At 40.7% G+C, this 14,682-nt stretch overlaps 2 protein-coding genes across 2 annotated transcripts; both read left to right on the forward strand.

The window, feature by feature from the left end:
- Positions 1-2,144: 2,144 nt before the first annotated feature.
- Positions 2,145-6,927, forward strand: hsp90aa1.1 (heat shock protein 90, alpha (cytosolic), class A member 1, tandem duplicate 1). The gene is made up of 11 exons (XM_071478872.1): positions 2,145-2,302; positions 3,276-3,425; positions 3,583-3,949; positions 4,053-4,186; positions 4,316-4,621; positions 4,737-4,902; positions 5,084-5,274; positions 5,378-5,525; positions 5,632-5,900; positions 6,079-6,412; positions 6,505-6,927. Exons 2-11 carry the CDS (start codon positions 3,276-3,278, stop codon positions 6,612-6,614), a joined length of 2,175 nt encoding a protein of 724 aa, XP_071334973.1. The 5' UTR covers positions 2,145-2,302; the 3' UTR covers positions 6,615-6,927.
- A 355-nt stretch (positions 6,928-7,282) lies between these two features.
- hsp90aa1.2 (heat shock protein 90, alpha (cytosolic), class A member 1, tandem duplicate 2) lies at positions 7,283-13,662 on the forward strand. Its single transcript, XM_071478873.1, has 11 exons — positions 7,283-7,440; positions 9,409-9,558; positions 9,790-10,156; positions 10,259-10,392; positions 10,641-10,961; positions 11,092-11,257; positions 11,394-11,584; positions 12,110-12,257; positions 12,362-12,630; positions 12,742-13,075; positions 13,232-13,662. Exons 2-11 carry the CDS (start codon positions 9,409-9,411, stop codon positions 13,342-13,344), a joined length of 2,193 nt encoding a protein of 730 aa, XP_071334974.1. The 5' UTR covers positions 7,283-7,440; the 3' UTR covers positions 13,345-13,662.
- The last annotated feature ends 1,020 nt before the right edge of the window (positions 13,663-14,682 follow it).

Genomic DNA, 14,682 nt, shown 5'->3' on the forward strand with positions numbered 1-14,682 from the left:
CGAGTCCCGGATGTTACGGAGAGCGCATGCGTTGAACCGTTGAAGTCCGGCGGCCATGCGTACAGAGAAATAGAAAGTCATGTGAGACAAAACGAGAAAAACAGAGTATGAGCCTTGAAGCCGGCTTCAAATACGATAACCCGCCCTTAATATACGTAGAATGTATGAGATATTTACCTGATAGGTAAAATGCACCTATTTGATGCTGTTTGTTAGGAAAAAAGAGCTGCAATACTGTAATAATTCTGTAATACACGTAGAATGTCTGCTGGAAATGTTTAGAATTGCATTTTAATTTTATATATATTTTTATTTAAAAAAAAAGATATATATAGTTTTATATATATTTATATATATATATATATAAAACTAACCAGTCCTCTTAGTAGACTATAGCTAAATAAAATAATGGGGACAGAAGATACAAGGTTCCCATAGACAGAACCCACTCTGCGATTGAAACCCAATAGACTTTGATGTATCAAGTTACTAAAGTAATAGCCTTCCCAGGATATATTCTTAATTCCAGGAATATCCATTTGTGTATCATGCTCAGTTCACACAGGCATGCACTCACCATCTTAATCTACCAGACTATTTAAACTATGGGGAACCTGGCTCTCTGTTTCACAAAATATCACCTTACAGTGATTGCGACAGTTCTCCATGTTTCTCAGCATGGGCAGTCAGCTTCTAGTAGTGTCTCCTATCAACTGGAAACATGTGGGTTATGTAACACATGTAGCAAGTGTAATACACTGCCATCCTCTGGTTAGCTTAAGTCACTAACACCCACACTGGACTAGAGATTTCTAGTCTTGTATCTTACACAAGGTTGTTTTTACCATACAGTGGCACGTTTGGAGATCTCTTTTTGTGAGTTCTTTTAAGTATATTGCAAGTTTTATGGAGGATGAGTGAAGGTTAATCTACTGTATGATAGAGAATGTACATCTCTCCTCTATCCCTTCCTCTCTCACAAGGTTCTTAGAGCTTTCATCAACAGTCTGTCTGTTTTGCAAATCTTCTAATTGTAATGATATGTAATTATTAGTCCCCCATGTAATAGAATTTCCTGGTCTCCTTAAGTCACACCTGTGTGCAAGAATTTAGCATTCTGTTTTGATTCATTTCTTCAGTCAAAAGTGCAAAATTCAAACATATCAGCTTCAGATCCATCCTGCATTCATCACACTGAAAGAGTTTTTGATGCCCTTACACCTTCCTAGTGACAGTACTGTAATAGACGTTAAGAGTGAACAATTTATAAATAAATTGTTTTAATTTTAATCCAGTATTATCTTAATTTTATTTGGTCTTTGTAAATTTTGAAATAAAAATATAAATTGATATATGGCAAAGACCCCAGACAAGGGCCTCTACTGCTTAACTTTTGTTTTCACACTATCCCGCTTGTTGTCTGTGGTCATTGGACTAGGGAGAAAAGAGAAAACATACTTTTGCAATTTTGGCTCTTATACCTTTGAACATCTTAAGATGGCTGATTCTGTGAACTCCATCCACCGATGAAGGCCATGAGATGCAGCTGAAAGCTGTGGACAATTTCCTCTAAATTGATCTCATGCAAAGAATTTTTTTTGTCAGACTGTTATAATGAAGTTTATTATTATTTTAATTATGTTTAAAGGTCTGACATTAACACTAGCGGATAGAGAACTTGAGGGGCAGTTTCCTCTTATGTGTATCTCAGCTTCTTTGACATATGCTGCACATCAGCTGTGTTTTGTCCTAAAATATGTGAAACTTTTGAGATTCACCCTAATCTTGAATGCCAAAAAAAGACGTGGGCCTGCTGTCCATAGGAAGCCCTGTGGTGTGTGTCCAGTGGGGCAATGACAGCAGCTGATAGCGAAGGCAATGCACAGCTGTGACGCTTACGGGGAGGGGTATGGAGCCCACCAGCCAGACAAGCTATCAGGAAAGCTCTCGTTGTGAGTGACAGGCACTCCTTGTGACTCTGAAGCCCTATAAGGACACATAAACTTTAGGGCTCTGCTGTCTCACTCACCACCCCCCAACACCCCCCTTACTGCCATGAACGTATCCTCTAGAAGCTTCTGAATGGGAGCTTCTAGAAACCACCCCTTAAGTATAAAAAGACACCGGCATGTCGGGGTGTCTGCATAGAGTCAAAGGCACTCACTTGAACACACCAAAGGAGACATACTGCACACAGGAGCAGTGAGACACACATTTGGACTCTTCAAGAAGAGAAGAGAAGCTCAGTGGTTCAATTGACGACTATCTACAAGAAGTGACAGAAGACAAAATCATACTCAAGGTAAGACTGGACTGTCTAAAATCAAATTCAGCTGCTCTGTTGTAATGCTGTTCTGCATTACAATTTAAATGAAATTGCAAAAAAAAAGCAATTGCAAAAGCAAAATGAACAGCATCTTGGATACTTAAAAGATGAAAAGAGATGTAGAGAGACGCAAACACTTGCTACTCAATAGAGTACACGAAAATCAAAGAAATAATAAAAGTGCACAAACATGAATAAAAGTAGACTTAATCCAGATGTTCGATCAGTGTCATCAGTGTGAAAGAATAGCCTCTTTACCTTTAGTGTCTTTGTGAGACTGTAACATGCAAGGAGCACATGGCAAGCGGGGTGACCCTGAGTGTGAGAGCAGTAGCGCATGGGCAGGAAAACCAATTGGCAGAAAGAGCAGATGCAGCACGTTTGCATCTTGGTGCAGTCACAAAGGAGAAAAAAAACAACACATTTGAATACAATGAACTTTTGTACAACCTTTAATTAATGATCACTCATCAATGTGTGTAACTGAGGAACTGAAGAAATTTTACTACAAGGCAGAACTGTTTGTGCTAAATACATATACATCAGTCATGAAAATAGATGAAAGACCCTCACTGCTCTATGGTTAAAGAGCAAACTTAATTTTTTGTCTATCTTTGAATTGGAGACCACTTCTCCTCCATTTAACATAAAGGTGTTAAATGACACATATTGAAGCTCTTGGGGGTTGGGAAAAGCATCAGAGCTCCACCCATTTTCCAAATGGCAAGTCTTTGATTGACAGAGGGAGCATGTGTTCATCTAGCATCAGCAATAGCTACCTCCCCCTCACCCCCCCAGACATGAGGCTGTCTGTAACAAGAGGGGGAAAGACACTTCAAATATAACACCAGGAAAAGATACCTAACACATAAAACTTTAATTTAGAATTTAACTGAAGGAATTGTACAGGAATTATATTAAACATAATATAATGTGTGCTTTCTTTTAGATGCCTGAGAGCGCTGGACACGTTATGGAGGAGGAGGTGGAGACCTTTGCCTTCCAGGCTGAGATTGCTCAGCTTATGTCTCTTATTATCAACACCTTCTACTCAAACAAAGAGATCTTCCTTAGAGAGCTCATCTCCAACTCCTCAGATGTAAGTAAAATCAGCAGTTCATCACCATTTGTTCTATCTATATATAGACAGTGGGGTCCAAAAGTCTGAGTCTATTTTCCCATGCACTTTAATATATAAGCAGCCCTAACATTCATGCAAACGTGACTATTTTAACTCACCTATCCCCTCTGGACAGGCCTTGGACAAAATCAGATATGAAAGCTTGACAGACCCCAGCAGACTTGAGTCCTGCAAGGAGCTGAAGATTGAAATCAGGCCTGACCTGCACGCACGCACCCTGACCCTGATTGACACAGGTATCGGCATGACCAAGGCTGACCTGATCAACAACCTGGGCACAATTGCCAAATCTGGCACCAAGGCTTTCATGGAGGCACTGCAGGCTGGAGCCGACATCTCCATGATTGGCCAGTTTGGTGTGGGTTTCTACTCTGCCTACCTGGTGGCCGAGAAGGTGACAGTCATCACCAAGCACAACGATGATGAGCAGTACGTGTGGGAGTCTGCAGCTGGAGGCTCATTCACAGTCAAACCTGATACCGGTAAATTTCATTTCACTTTCTCCATTGAATAATTTACACGATGAATATAATTTGACTCATTACCTGGCACTGCTCTCCTCATTGATTGCATTGTTCATTTTAGGAGAGTCTATTGGCAGAGGCACAAAAGTGATCCTTCACCTCAAGGAAGATCAGACAGAATACTGTGAGGAGAAGCGCATCAAAGAAGTTGTAAAGAAGCACTCACAGTTTATTGGCTACCCTATTACACTTTATGTAAGTTTTTACAAAGCCCTATTAGCAATAAGAATCAAATGAAAGACCTCATATGAACCATTTTGACAATGATAGTGACACCCTTGAACATAAAAACTCCTAAACCACCATTCTTTTCATATATTAAAGGTGGAGAAGACAAAGGAGAAAGAAGTGGACCTTGAGGAGGGAGAAAAGGAAGAGGAGGTTGAGAAAGACGCTGCTGAGAACAAGGACAAACCAAAGATCGAAGACGTTGGCTCTGATGAGGATGAGGACACAAAAGACGGCAAGAACAAGAGGAAGAAGAAGGTCAAGGAAAAGTACATTGATGCTCAGGAGCTGAACAAGACCAAGCCCATCTGGACCCGTAACCCCGACGATATCACCAATGAAGAATACGGAGAATTCTACAAGAGTCTCACCAACGACTGGGAGGACCACCTGGCTGTCAAGGTACGTTAAAGCAACTGATGATAAACATACTGAAAAGAGTGCAGGTACCTTGTTATCATCGTCCACTGTCATACTTTTAAGTCCATGAATTCATACCTATATCTTGTCTCTGCAGCATTTCTCAGTGGAGGGCCAGCTGGAGTTCCGTGCCTTGCTCTTTGTACCCAGAAGAGCTGCATTTGACCTTTTTGAAAACAAGAAAAAGAGAAACAACATCAAGCTTTACGTGCGCAGAGTCTTCATCATGGACAACTGTGAGGAGCTGATTCCAGAGTACCTCAGTAAGTAACATATTAATAATATATGTAAACAAACTGATTTTTGTGACATATAAATGCCTTAAACTATGCATTCTAGCTCTCATAATATCTATCCATTTTTAAGATTATTGTGTCTTTACCTTTAAGAAATAAATTTTGCCCTGCTTCGGATGGCTAAGCAGTTTTCATCTTCCCCGTTCAGATTTCATCAAGGGTGTGGTGGACTCCGAGGATCTGCCCCTGAACATCTCCAGAGAGATGCTGCAGCAGAGCAAGATCCTGAAGGTCATCCGCAAGAATCTGGTCAAGAAGTGCCTGGAACTTTTCACTGAACTCTCTGAGGACAAGGACAACTACAAGAAGTGTTATGAGCAGTTCTCAAAGAATATTAAGGTAGTTTGAGCCATCTGAATTAGTTTCTTTAACCTTAACCCTTTAGATGAAATATTTGAATGTCTATTTTCAGTATTAGTAACATATTATTTCTTGTTTGTAGCTTGGCATTCATGAGGATTCACAGAACAGGAAGAAGCTGTCTGACCTGCTGCGCTACTACACCTCAGCCTCTGGAGATGAGATGGTGTCCCTGAAGGACTATGTTTCTCGCATGAAGGACAACCAGAAACACATCTACTACATCACAGGTTAGATTTTCATTTTTTTTTAATTTGTACTTTTGCTTAAAAGTTATTTCACATATGATTTAGTAATACACATATGGATTAAATGAATTTAAATTACCTTTCACAGGTGAGACAAAAGACCAGGTGGCCAACTCTGCCTTTGTGGAGCGCCTTCGCAAAGCCGGCCTAGAGGTCATTTACATGATCGAGCCCATTGATGAGTACTGTGTCCAGCAGCTGAAGGAGTACGATGGCAAGAACCTGGTTTCAGTTACCAAGGAAGGCCTGGAGCTGCCTGAGGATGAGGAAGAGAAGAAGAATCAGGAGGAGCTCAAAAATAAGTTTGAGAACCTTTGCAAGATCATGAAGGACATCCTCGACAAGAAGATTGAGAAGGTAATGGAAACAGCAGAATAATCACATATCGATTTTACTGTCACAGTAGTGTTATGCTAATATGATGTGTTGAATTGTGTTTGATCATGACAATAACAACTCATTTAATTACTGACATGTTGTAAATTCTGCGCTTGAGGCAGAATATGATTGTATTAATTCTTGTTTACCTCCACAGGTCACTGTCTCCAACCGCCTGGTCTCCTCCCCCTGCTGCATCGTTACCAGCACATACGGCTGGACGGCCAACATGGAGAGGATCATGAAGTCTCAGGCCTTGAGAGATAACTCCACCATGGGCTACATGACCGCTAAGAAGCACCTCGAGATCAACCCCATGCATCCAATCGTTGAGACCTTGAGGGAGAAAGCAGAGGCCGACAAGAACGATAAGGCTATTAAGGACCTGGTCATCCTCCTGTTTGAGACCGCCCTGCTGTCCTCAGGATTCACTCTGGAGGACCCGCAGACACATGCCAATCGCATCTACAGAATGATCAAGCTTGGTCTTGGTAAGTTTTTTCTCACTACTGAAAGGAGTTTGTCTGCTTAATATACATTAATAAAGGTCTTTGGTTGCTAATGAATGCACTTTCATTCGCAGGCATTGATGACGATGACTCTGCCGTTGAAGACCTCATTCAGCCCGCTGATGAAGACATGCCGGTCTTGGAAGGTGACGATGACACATCAAGAATGGAGGAAGTTGACTAAAATGCTCACTCTTTCCTGCTTTCTTAATTTTTATTTTTTGTAAGATATATTGCTTCTTCAAATAGACATTTCATTACAACACAACTCTCATTTCTTAAACAGTATTAACTAGTCAGTACAAGTTAATTAATGGAATTAATGCAGACCACAGTGTGGTTTAGTCTACATTATATCAGCTGGTTATATGACCCTAATGACAACCATTAAGAGTAATATAAAGTCACTGGGAATTTGACTTATGTCTCTTTTTGTAACTATTACATTTTTTATGAAATACATTCAAATTTGTAATAAAATGTATTCACAAATAAGATGTATGATCTCCGACCGAGTCTATTGCGTGCTGAATTCCATCACTTTGTTTGGTTTCTTCGAACAATTTATGATTGAAAGGGGATTTTCTCAACAGTTGAACAAGATACATGCGGTCAAGTGACTTTCATTGATCAGCTCTTCCCATTCTACTCGGTGTTCTGGAATTTTCAGTGATCACACACTCATTCTAGTTTCTACACCCGCTTCTTCCTCGCCGTCGCTCAGCCTTCCCCTCCTTTAACCCCGCCTCCTCCGGCCAGTAATGGGCAGAGAGGCGGGCACTCATTGTGATTGACAGGCCGCTGGGCCTGTCAGCGACCAGCACCGGGGTGTCGTGTGGAAGATTCCAGATGGTTCTGGAGGCTCAGGTCGGGAGTTCTCGAACGCTCGCAGAGGATACAAAAGCCGAGCAGCTCCGGCTCCCGTCAGAAAGCTCAGCCGTCGGTTGTGTGTGATTAGGAACGACCTCCACACGGTTCTCACCGAAGTTTCCGATAAACGGAGGACCAAGGTAAATGAATTCAATATAAATATATTATTATTATTATTTTTTAATATAACGGTGACATTATAACAGCAGTGGCAACAGATAAAATATAATAGTACATACTTTGACATTCATGATAGCTAGTGTTAGCTTACTTGTTATATAGCTATGGCTTAGACGGTTCTTGCTGAAGCTGATATTTTATGACATGACAACAATGATAAAGTATTCTGACATGTCTGGATTCAAATGGTGATGAGCTTAGTGAAGGCAGCATCAAGTCTAGTGAATGTACATCGTGTAATAATCAGATTACGCCAATACAATAACCATGGCCTATCATATTTAATTTACATTTCCACATCAAAGTTTACAATGGTAGTGGAGATACGGGTTACCCTGGCACATCAGCGTTATTTGCACATTTCAAAAAAACTTTTCCAAGCATTATCTTGGCAACTATCCCGCCCACATAACCTTTGCCTTTCTCGACAGCAGCTACACTGACCACATGGTGCACTTGTCAGGCACGAATGATGTAAAGGAAACGCTCAACTTAATAAATCTTCATAATACTTCCTGTGCAGAGCCACTTTTCAAAGAATTTCTTCTGCTGTCAGGACAAGATCAGTGAAATACAGGGCGATCATTCACAGTTTCTCCTCAGATGGTTAGGAGGAGGAGCTTTGGATTCCTATGGAAACTGCTAGAGAGTTCTGTTTGCCTCTTGGTACCTTCTAGAAAATTGCATTTCGCCTGGGAAACCGACAGGTGGAGTCATTTTTGCTGAGGCTTATATGTAATTCTAGCCATGTGCTTGACTTTGATTAACCATAAAACAATCCTGTTAGTTACAGTGGGAGCATAACAACATATGCAGTTGAGCTGTAATGAGTTATCTAAGTTTGTGGGTTGAAATACATTAATTAATCACTGAGGTCTCAGATGTAAAACTGTAATATAAACAGTTTGAGACATGTTTTTAAAATCTGAATACAAGTACCACACTACACTATCCACATAAAATTTTATTTCTTTTGCTGTTGTCTAGAAAAAAAAATTATACAGTGTAACTTGCCTAAAGGCAGAAGCAGGTGGACTTAGTCCCTCTCATCAAAGATGGATTATAGAGAGGTGGAGTGGTGAGCTGAGCTGGACAGTCTGTCACACCACCTGCCTGCACTAGTGATACATGCTTACACATAACTTACTGATGCATACCTCAGGTAATTGGTGTTAACTGCGAACTGATTATTAGGCAGCATCAGCAGATAAACATTGTGAAATGTCAGATCAATGTAATAAATACTGACAATTTGCCAGAGGCATTGATTCAACTCAAGTATTGAGGCTTGTAGTGTGTGATAGTGTTGATTCGCCTGTATAATATTATAAGGTGTAATTCTTACTTGCACATTACATGAGGGTGATGGCAGTGCTCCCTGTAGGTATGACACCATAGTGACTCACCGGCACGACTCACTGTCACTACTTCCACAGACCAATGAACACAATCATGCATGCAGGGTCTTAACATGTCTGGTTAACTGCAAGAATGAGACGAGAACAAACTGTTTCGTTGTCTTTCGGCTGCTCCTGTTAGGCGTCACCACAGTGTGACACCATCTGCATAGTTGATTGGCATAGGTTTTTACACTGGGTGCCCTTCCCGATGCATCCTGGGTTCTAGGATTGAGGGGATTGAGCTGCCAACCCAGGGGTCAGTGGCTAACTCTACCACCTGAGCAACCCCCCGAATGAGAACAGAGAGAAATATCTCAAAGTGTAGTCTTATTAAAGCATACAGAGTTATTGATTATGATTGCACTTGCTAATCTAAGGCAAATAATTGTGGAAGCCTGTGTAATGTGCTTAAGAGAGACTTACTGTCAGGTAATAGGACATACCATTTATTTTGTGTATGCATGTGTTATCCATGATATATGCACATTAAAACATTAAAACAAATACTCATTTGTCCTCTCTGCTTAGATGCCTGAATCACATGACCAACCAATGGAGGAGGAGGCTGAGACCTTTGCATTCCAGGCTGAGATTGCTCAGCTAATGTCCCTGATTATCAACACCTTCTATTCCAATAAAGAGATCTTCCTTAGAGAGCTTATCTCCAACTCCTCGGATGTAAGTGTGTCATAGTATTAGTCTAACGCTGCTTCTTTAATCTCATGTTGTGTCAAACATGTGAATTAAACTTGTTTTAAGGGAAGTATTGTTATATGCTGTGGCTATAATACATTAGTAATATGTTGATGAAATTAAAATTAAAATGATGAATACTGAACAGTTGAAAAGACAATCATTTAAATGTCTGTGTTTTTTTATTTATTTATTTATTTATTTATTTTATTCCAGGCACTGGACAAAATCCGCTATGAGAGTCTCACTGACCCCTCCAAGCTGGACACTGGCAAGGACCTCAAAATCGAAATCATTCCCAACAAAGAGGAACGCACCCTGACCTTGATTGACACAGGTATTGGCATGACCAAGGCTGACCTGATCAACAACCTGGGCACAATTGCCAAATCTGGCACCAAGGCTTTCATGGAGGCTCTGCAGGCTGGAGCCGACATCTCCATGATTGGCCAGTTTGGTGTGGGGTTCTACTCTGCCTACCTGGTGGCTGAGAAGGTGACAGTCATCACCAAGCACAACGATGATGAGCAGTATGCCTGGGAATCCTCAGCTGGTGGCTCATTCACGGTTAAAGTGGACAACTGTAAGTATTTTTTTGTATTTAACAATTAAGTTATACTGTCAAAGGAATAGGAGTTACCCATGTTATCTATACCTTATACTGACCTATATTGTCTCTGTGCAGCTGAGCCAATGGGTCGTGGCACCAAGGTGATCCTGCACCTGAAAGAAGACCAGACAGAATACCTTGAGGAGCGAAGAATCAAAGAGATTGTGAAAAAGCACTCACAGTTCATTGGCTACCCCATCACACTCTTTGTAAGTACTCATTTAAAATGACTTATAAATGGCATTCTTATTTATTGATCTTGAGTATTTCAATAGGAAATTTGCTTAGAAATGGGAGCTAAGGGTGAAATTCAGCCACATCAGTTAATCTGGGAAAATATATGAGTGATTTTATTGTTTTAACAACAATGTGATTTTCTTTAAAAAAAAAGGACAAAAGATGGCAAAAAGTCTAGTTAGTAGTCCCAGTCAGTCACTGAAGAGTTATTTTCCTTCAGGTGGAGAAAGAGCGTGACAAGGAGGTTAGTGACGACGAGGCAGAGGAGGAAGAGAAGGAGAAAGACAAAGATGAAGAAGAGGAGAAGGATGAGGACAAGCCCGAGATTGAAGATGTTGGGTCAGATGACGAGCACGATCATGACAAGTCTTCAGACAAAAAGAAGAAGAAGAAGAAGATCAAGGAGAAGTACATTGATCAGGAGGAGCTGAACAAGACCAAACCCCTGTGGACCCGTAACCCAGATGACATCACCAATGAGGAGTATGGAGAGTTCTACAAGAGTCTTACCAATGACTGGGAGGATCATCTGGCTGTCAAGGTTGGTCTCTCAATTATTTATTTATTTTTTTACTTGGAAAAGCATACATTTCTCGTATTGGGTATAGCTTGATACAAGTAATATGATCACATTTGAAAACTGACCTTAATGCAAGTCATTTTCCCCACAGCACTTTTCAGTAGAGGGTCAGCTGGAATTCCGTGCCCTGCTCTTTGTGCCGCGCCGCGCTCCGTTCGACCTCTTTGAGAACAAGAAGAAAAAGAACAACATTAAGCTGTACGTGCGCAGGGTCTTCATCATGGACAACTGCGATGAGCTCATCCCCGAGTATCTCAGTGAGTATGAAGTGTGGAATTACTGGCTTGTGCAGTTTGTTCATAAATCAAATAATCAGCTAATATTCAAATAGCACCTATCATATTAGAAAAGTAGACATATGGCTAACCAGGTTCCTTTTATCTATCCTACCAGATTTCATCAAGGGTGTGGTGGACTCTGAGGATCTGCCCTTGAATATCTCCAGAGAGATGCTGCAGCAGAGCAAGATCCTGAAGGTCATCCGCAAGAATCTGGTCAAAAAGTGCCTGGAACTTTTCACTGAACTCTCTGAGGACAAGGACAACTACAAGAAGTATTATGAGCAGTTCTCAAAGAACATCAAGGTCAGTGTCCTCTCCTTGCACTGTGCAAGCTGCAAAGTTTTTCTAATCTTGTCTCTTTCAAACTTTTGGCAGCCACCTTGCGTTAAACCCTTGTGCCTTGGTTTGATACTGTGATAATGTCACCACAGAGCAAGCCAGATTTAATTTGAATTCTAACAGGATGTAGCTTACCTTTGCTTTAATTCCAAAGCTTAACAAGAACTTTTGGAATTATAGTTAATGATCACCTTTGTTCCTCTGACCTTTTAGTCACTAACAATCTGTTGGATCCTTTGGCCATTTTGTCCCAATGAAAATCTGCTTTAAGCCTTGTATAGAGCCTCTTACAGCCATCCTCTGTTTAAATGTAGGCACTCTGGTTTTCAGTGGTTGGACCCAATAGGCCAATATTAATGTTTCTCATATTTTAACCCATCAAGCACACTGGTATAGTCAAGAAGTGATCACGTAATTGTCAACAGAACTACATATTGATTAAAGTGATGTGCTTGCAACTGTATGTTGAGTGTTTTCTTTGTTTTTTAGCTCGGTATCCATGAGGATTCTCAGAACAGGAAGAAGCTGTCTGAGCTGCTGCGCTACTACACTTCAGCGTCTGGAGATGAGATGGTGTCCCTGAAGGACTATGTCACACGTATGAAAGATAACCAGAAACACATCTATTACATCACAGGTAAGGAAGCTCTTCATTTATAAACAGTGTAAATGTAAATTGAGAACTGTTTTTACTGTGATCTGACATGAATATCTTACATCATTTCCTTATCTGTATTTCAGGTGAGACCAAAGACCAGGTGGCCAACTCTGCCTTTGTGGAGCGCCTTCGCAAAGCCGGCCTAGAGGTCATTTACATGATCGAGCCCATTGATGAGTACTGTGTCCAGCAGCTGAAGGAGTTTGAGGGCAAGAACCTGGTTTCGGTTACCAAGGAAGGCCTGGAGCTGCCTGAGGATGAGGAAGAGAAGAAGAAGCAGGAGGAGAAGAAGGCTCAGTTTGAGAACCTTTGCAAGATCATGAAGGACATCTTGGAGAAGAAGGTGGAGAAGGTGAGCATTAAAACACCCCATGAGATGTAATGAGAGTATAACTTTGTATTGTGTACAACCCAGGGTTGTGCAGTTAAGGCAGATTGTATTAATTCTTGTTTACCTCCACAGGTCACTGTTTCCAACCGCTTGGTCTCCTCCCCCTGCTGCATCGTCACTAGCACATACGGCTGGACGGCCAACATGGAGAGGATCATGAAGGCCCAGGCCTTGAGAGATAACTCCACCATGGGCTACATGGCCGCTAAAAAGCACCTTGAGATCAACCCTGACCACCCCATCGTGGAGACCCTGAGACAGAAGGCGGAGGCAGACAAGAATGACAAGTCTGTGAAGGATCTGGTCATCCTGCTCTTCGAGACCGCCCTGCTCTCCTCAGGATTCACTTTGGATGATCCCCAGACCCACTCCAATCGCATCTACAGAATGATCAAGCTTGGTCTTGGTGAGGATATGTTTTATTACACAATTCAAAGCCTCTTGCAAATAATCATAAATTATGGTTGTTAAGAAATTATACAATGTGTATATCTGACAATAATTATTTAAAACAACAGTTACCTAACTTCACAGACTCATAATCCTGTTCTTCTTCTTCTAGGTATTGATGAAGATGATCTGACATCAGAAGAGGCCCCCTCTGCTCCCACTGAGGACATGCCCCCTCTAGAAGGGGATGATGACGACACATCCAGGATGGAGGAGGTGGACTAAGCCTGTTTCTATTGCCTGCTAGCATTCAGAAGTAGGGGTCTACCAAATCTCAAATTTAATGTTGTAAATGAGCCTGTAATGCCCCACCCTCACTTTATTTCCATTGCATTGACCATATGCAGTTCAGATTAATTCCCTTTAGAAGTTTATTTTTTAAGTTGTCAGTTTTTGTAACTTCAGTTTTATCAATGCATTTGTTTTTGTATTTATTGACATTCCAATGTCCTTCTTGTGGTCTTACTTCAACTGTAAATATTTGAAAATTGATACTGTTGAAATGGTGGGACCCATGAATAAAGGTTTACCATATTAACAAGCCATGTTTTGGTCATCCTTACTGAACAAATAACATGTTAGTGACAAAAACACACTGGTGAAAGAATGAGAATGTTAAAACCAAATACAAATAATTGTGAACTCTCCATCCTGACCTTTCAGTAAAATATATTGACACATGACAGGGAATCTGTTACCCGTCAGGGAAAATGAATAGGATGGGCTCTATGTGCTCTACGGCTAGAAAAATAATGCATTTGCATTTCTAATTGATCGGCAACTTCAGAGTTTACAAATGGCTAGGACAGGATTACAAAGGTATATTCAAGGACAAGACTGGTGGTTGAAAAAAAAATTGCAACACATTTTTCAGACTGTAGCCATAGTGATGAGGGTCTTCCACTGTGGCACACTACACAGATCTTATGAAACATTTTAACTGAATTAAAAATAAGAGTTAATTCTTTCAAGGTATTGCCTAACAGCCACCCACTAGATCATTTTGGCAGCATTCACAGTAGTCTGTGAAGGGATAATTCAAGAAAAGCATTAGTATTTAGACAGACTGAAATTTCATTACGAGAGGATTATGAGAGAAAAATCATAACGACAAGATCTGCTGTATTCAAAGAAGTTTCAAATATTCTAGAAAACAGTTGCCAGAGGGATGTTTAGGAATTTAATGTGAGGACCACAATGTGCACTGAAAAGCATGAAATATAGGACACAATTACAGAGTCAGACAGTTTCTGTATGACTCCCACAATGTTTCTGTGTTTTACCTTAGACATATGTGATTTCAAAAACTACATATTCAACTGAACATACTTGCAGCCTCATCTATTTTGTAAACGGGTGTGTGTTGTAGGATCATTTTCATTATTGGTTAGCCAGCCAGTGGTTTTCTGGATTAATCAATAAATCATTGGGTCTCTATAAAACTGTTGAAAAAGTTCAGTTGAAATAGTTGAAAATTGAAATTTGCAAAACCCAAGCTGACATATTTGGTACAAGGTAATTCATCACTTAATCATGGCCAGCAGGGGGCTCCCACCGACTTGC

Source organism: Trachinotus anak, unplaced genomic scaffold (assembly GCF_046630095.1).
Source record: "Trachinotus anak isolate AG129_WGS33_773 ecotype Australia unplaced genomic scaffold, CSIRO_AGI_Tana_v1 ptg000005l, whole genome shotgun sequence".
NCBI lineage: Eukaryota > Metazoa > Chordata > Actinopteri > Carangiformes > Carangidae > Trachinotus > Trachinotus anak.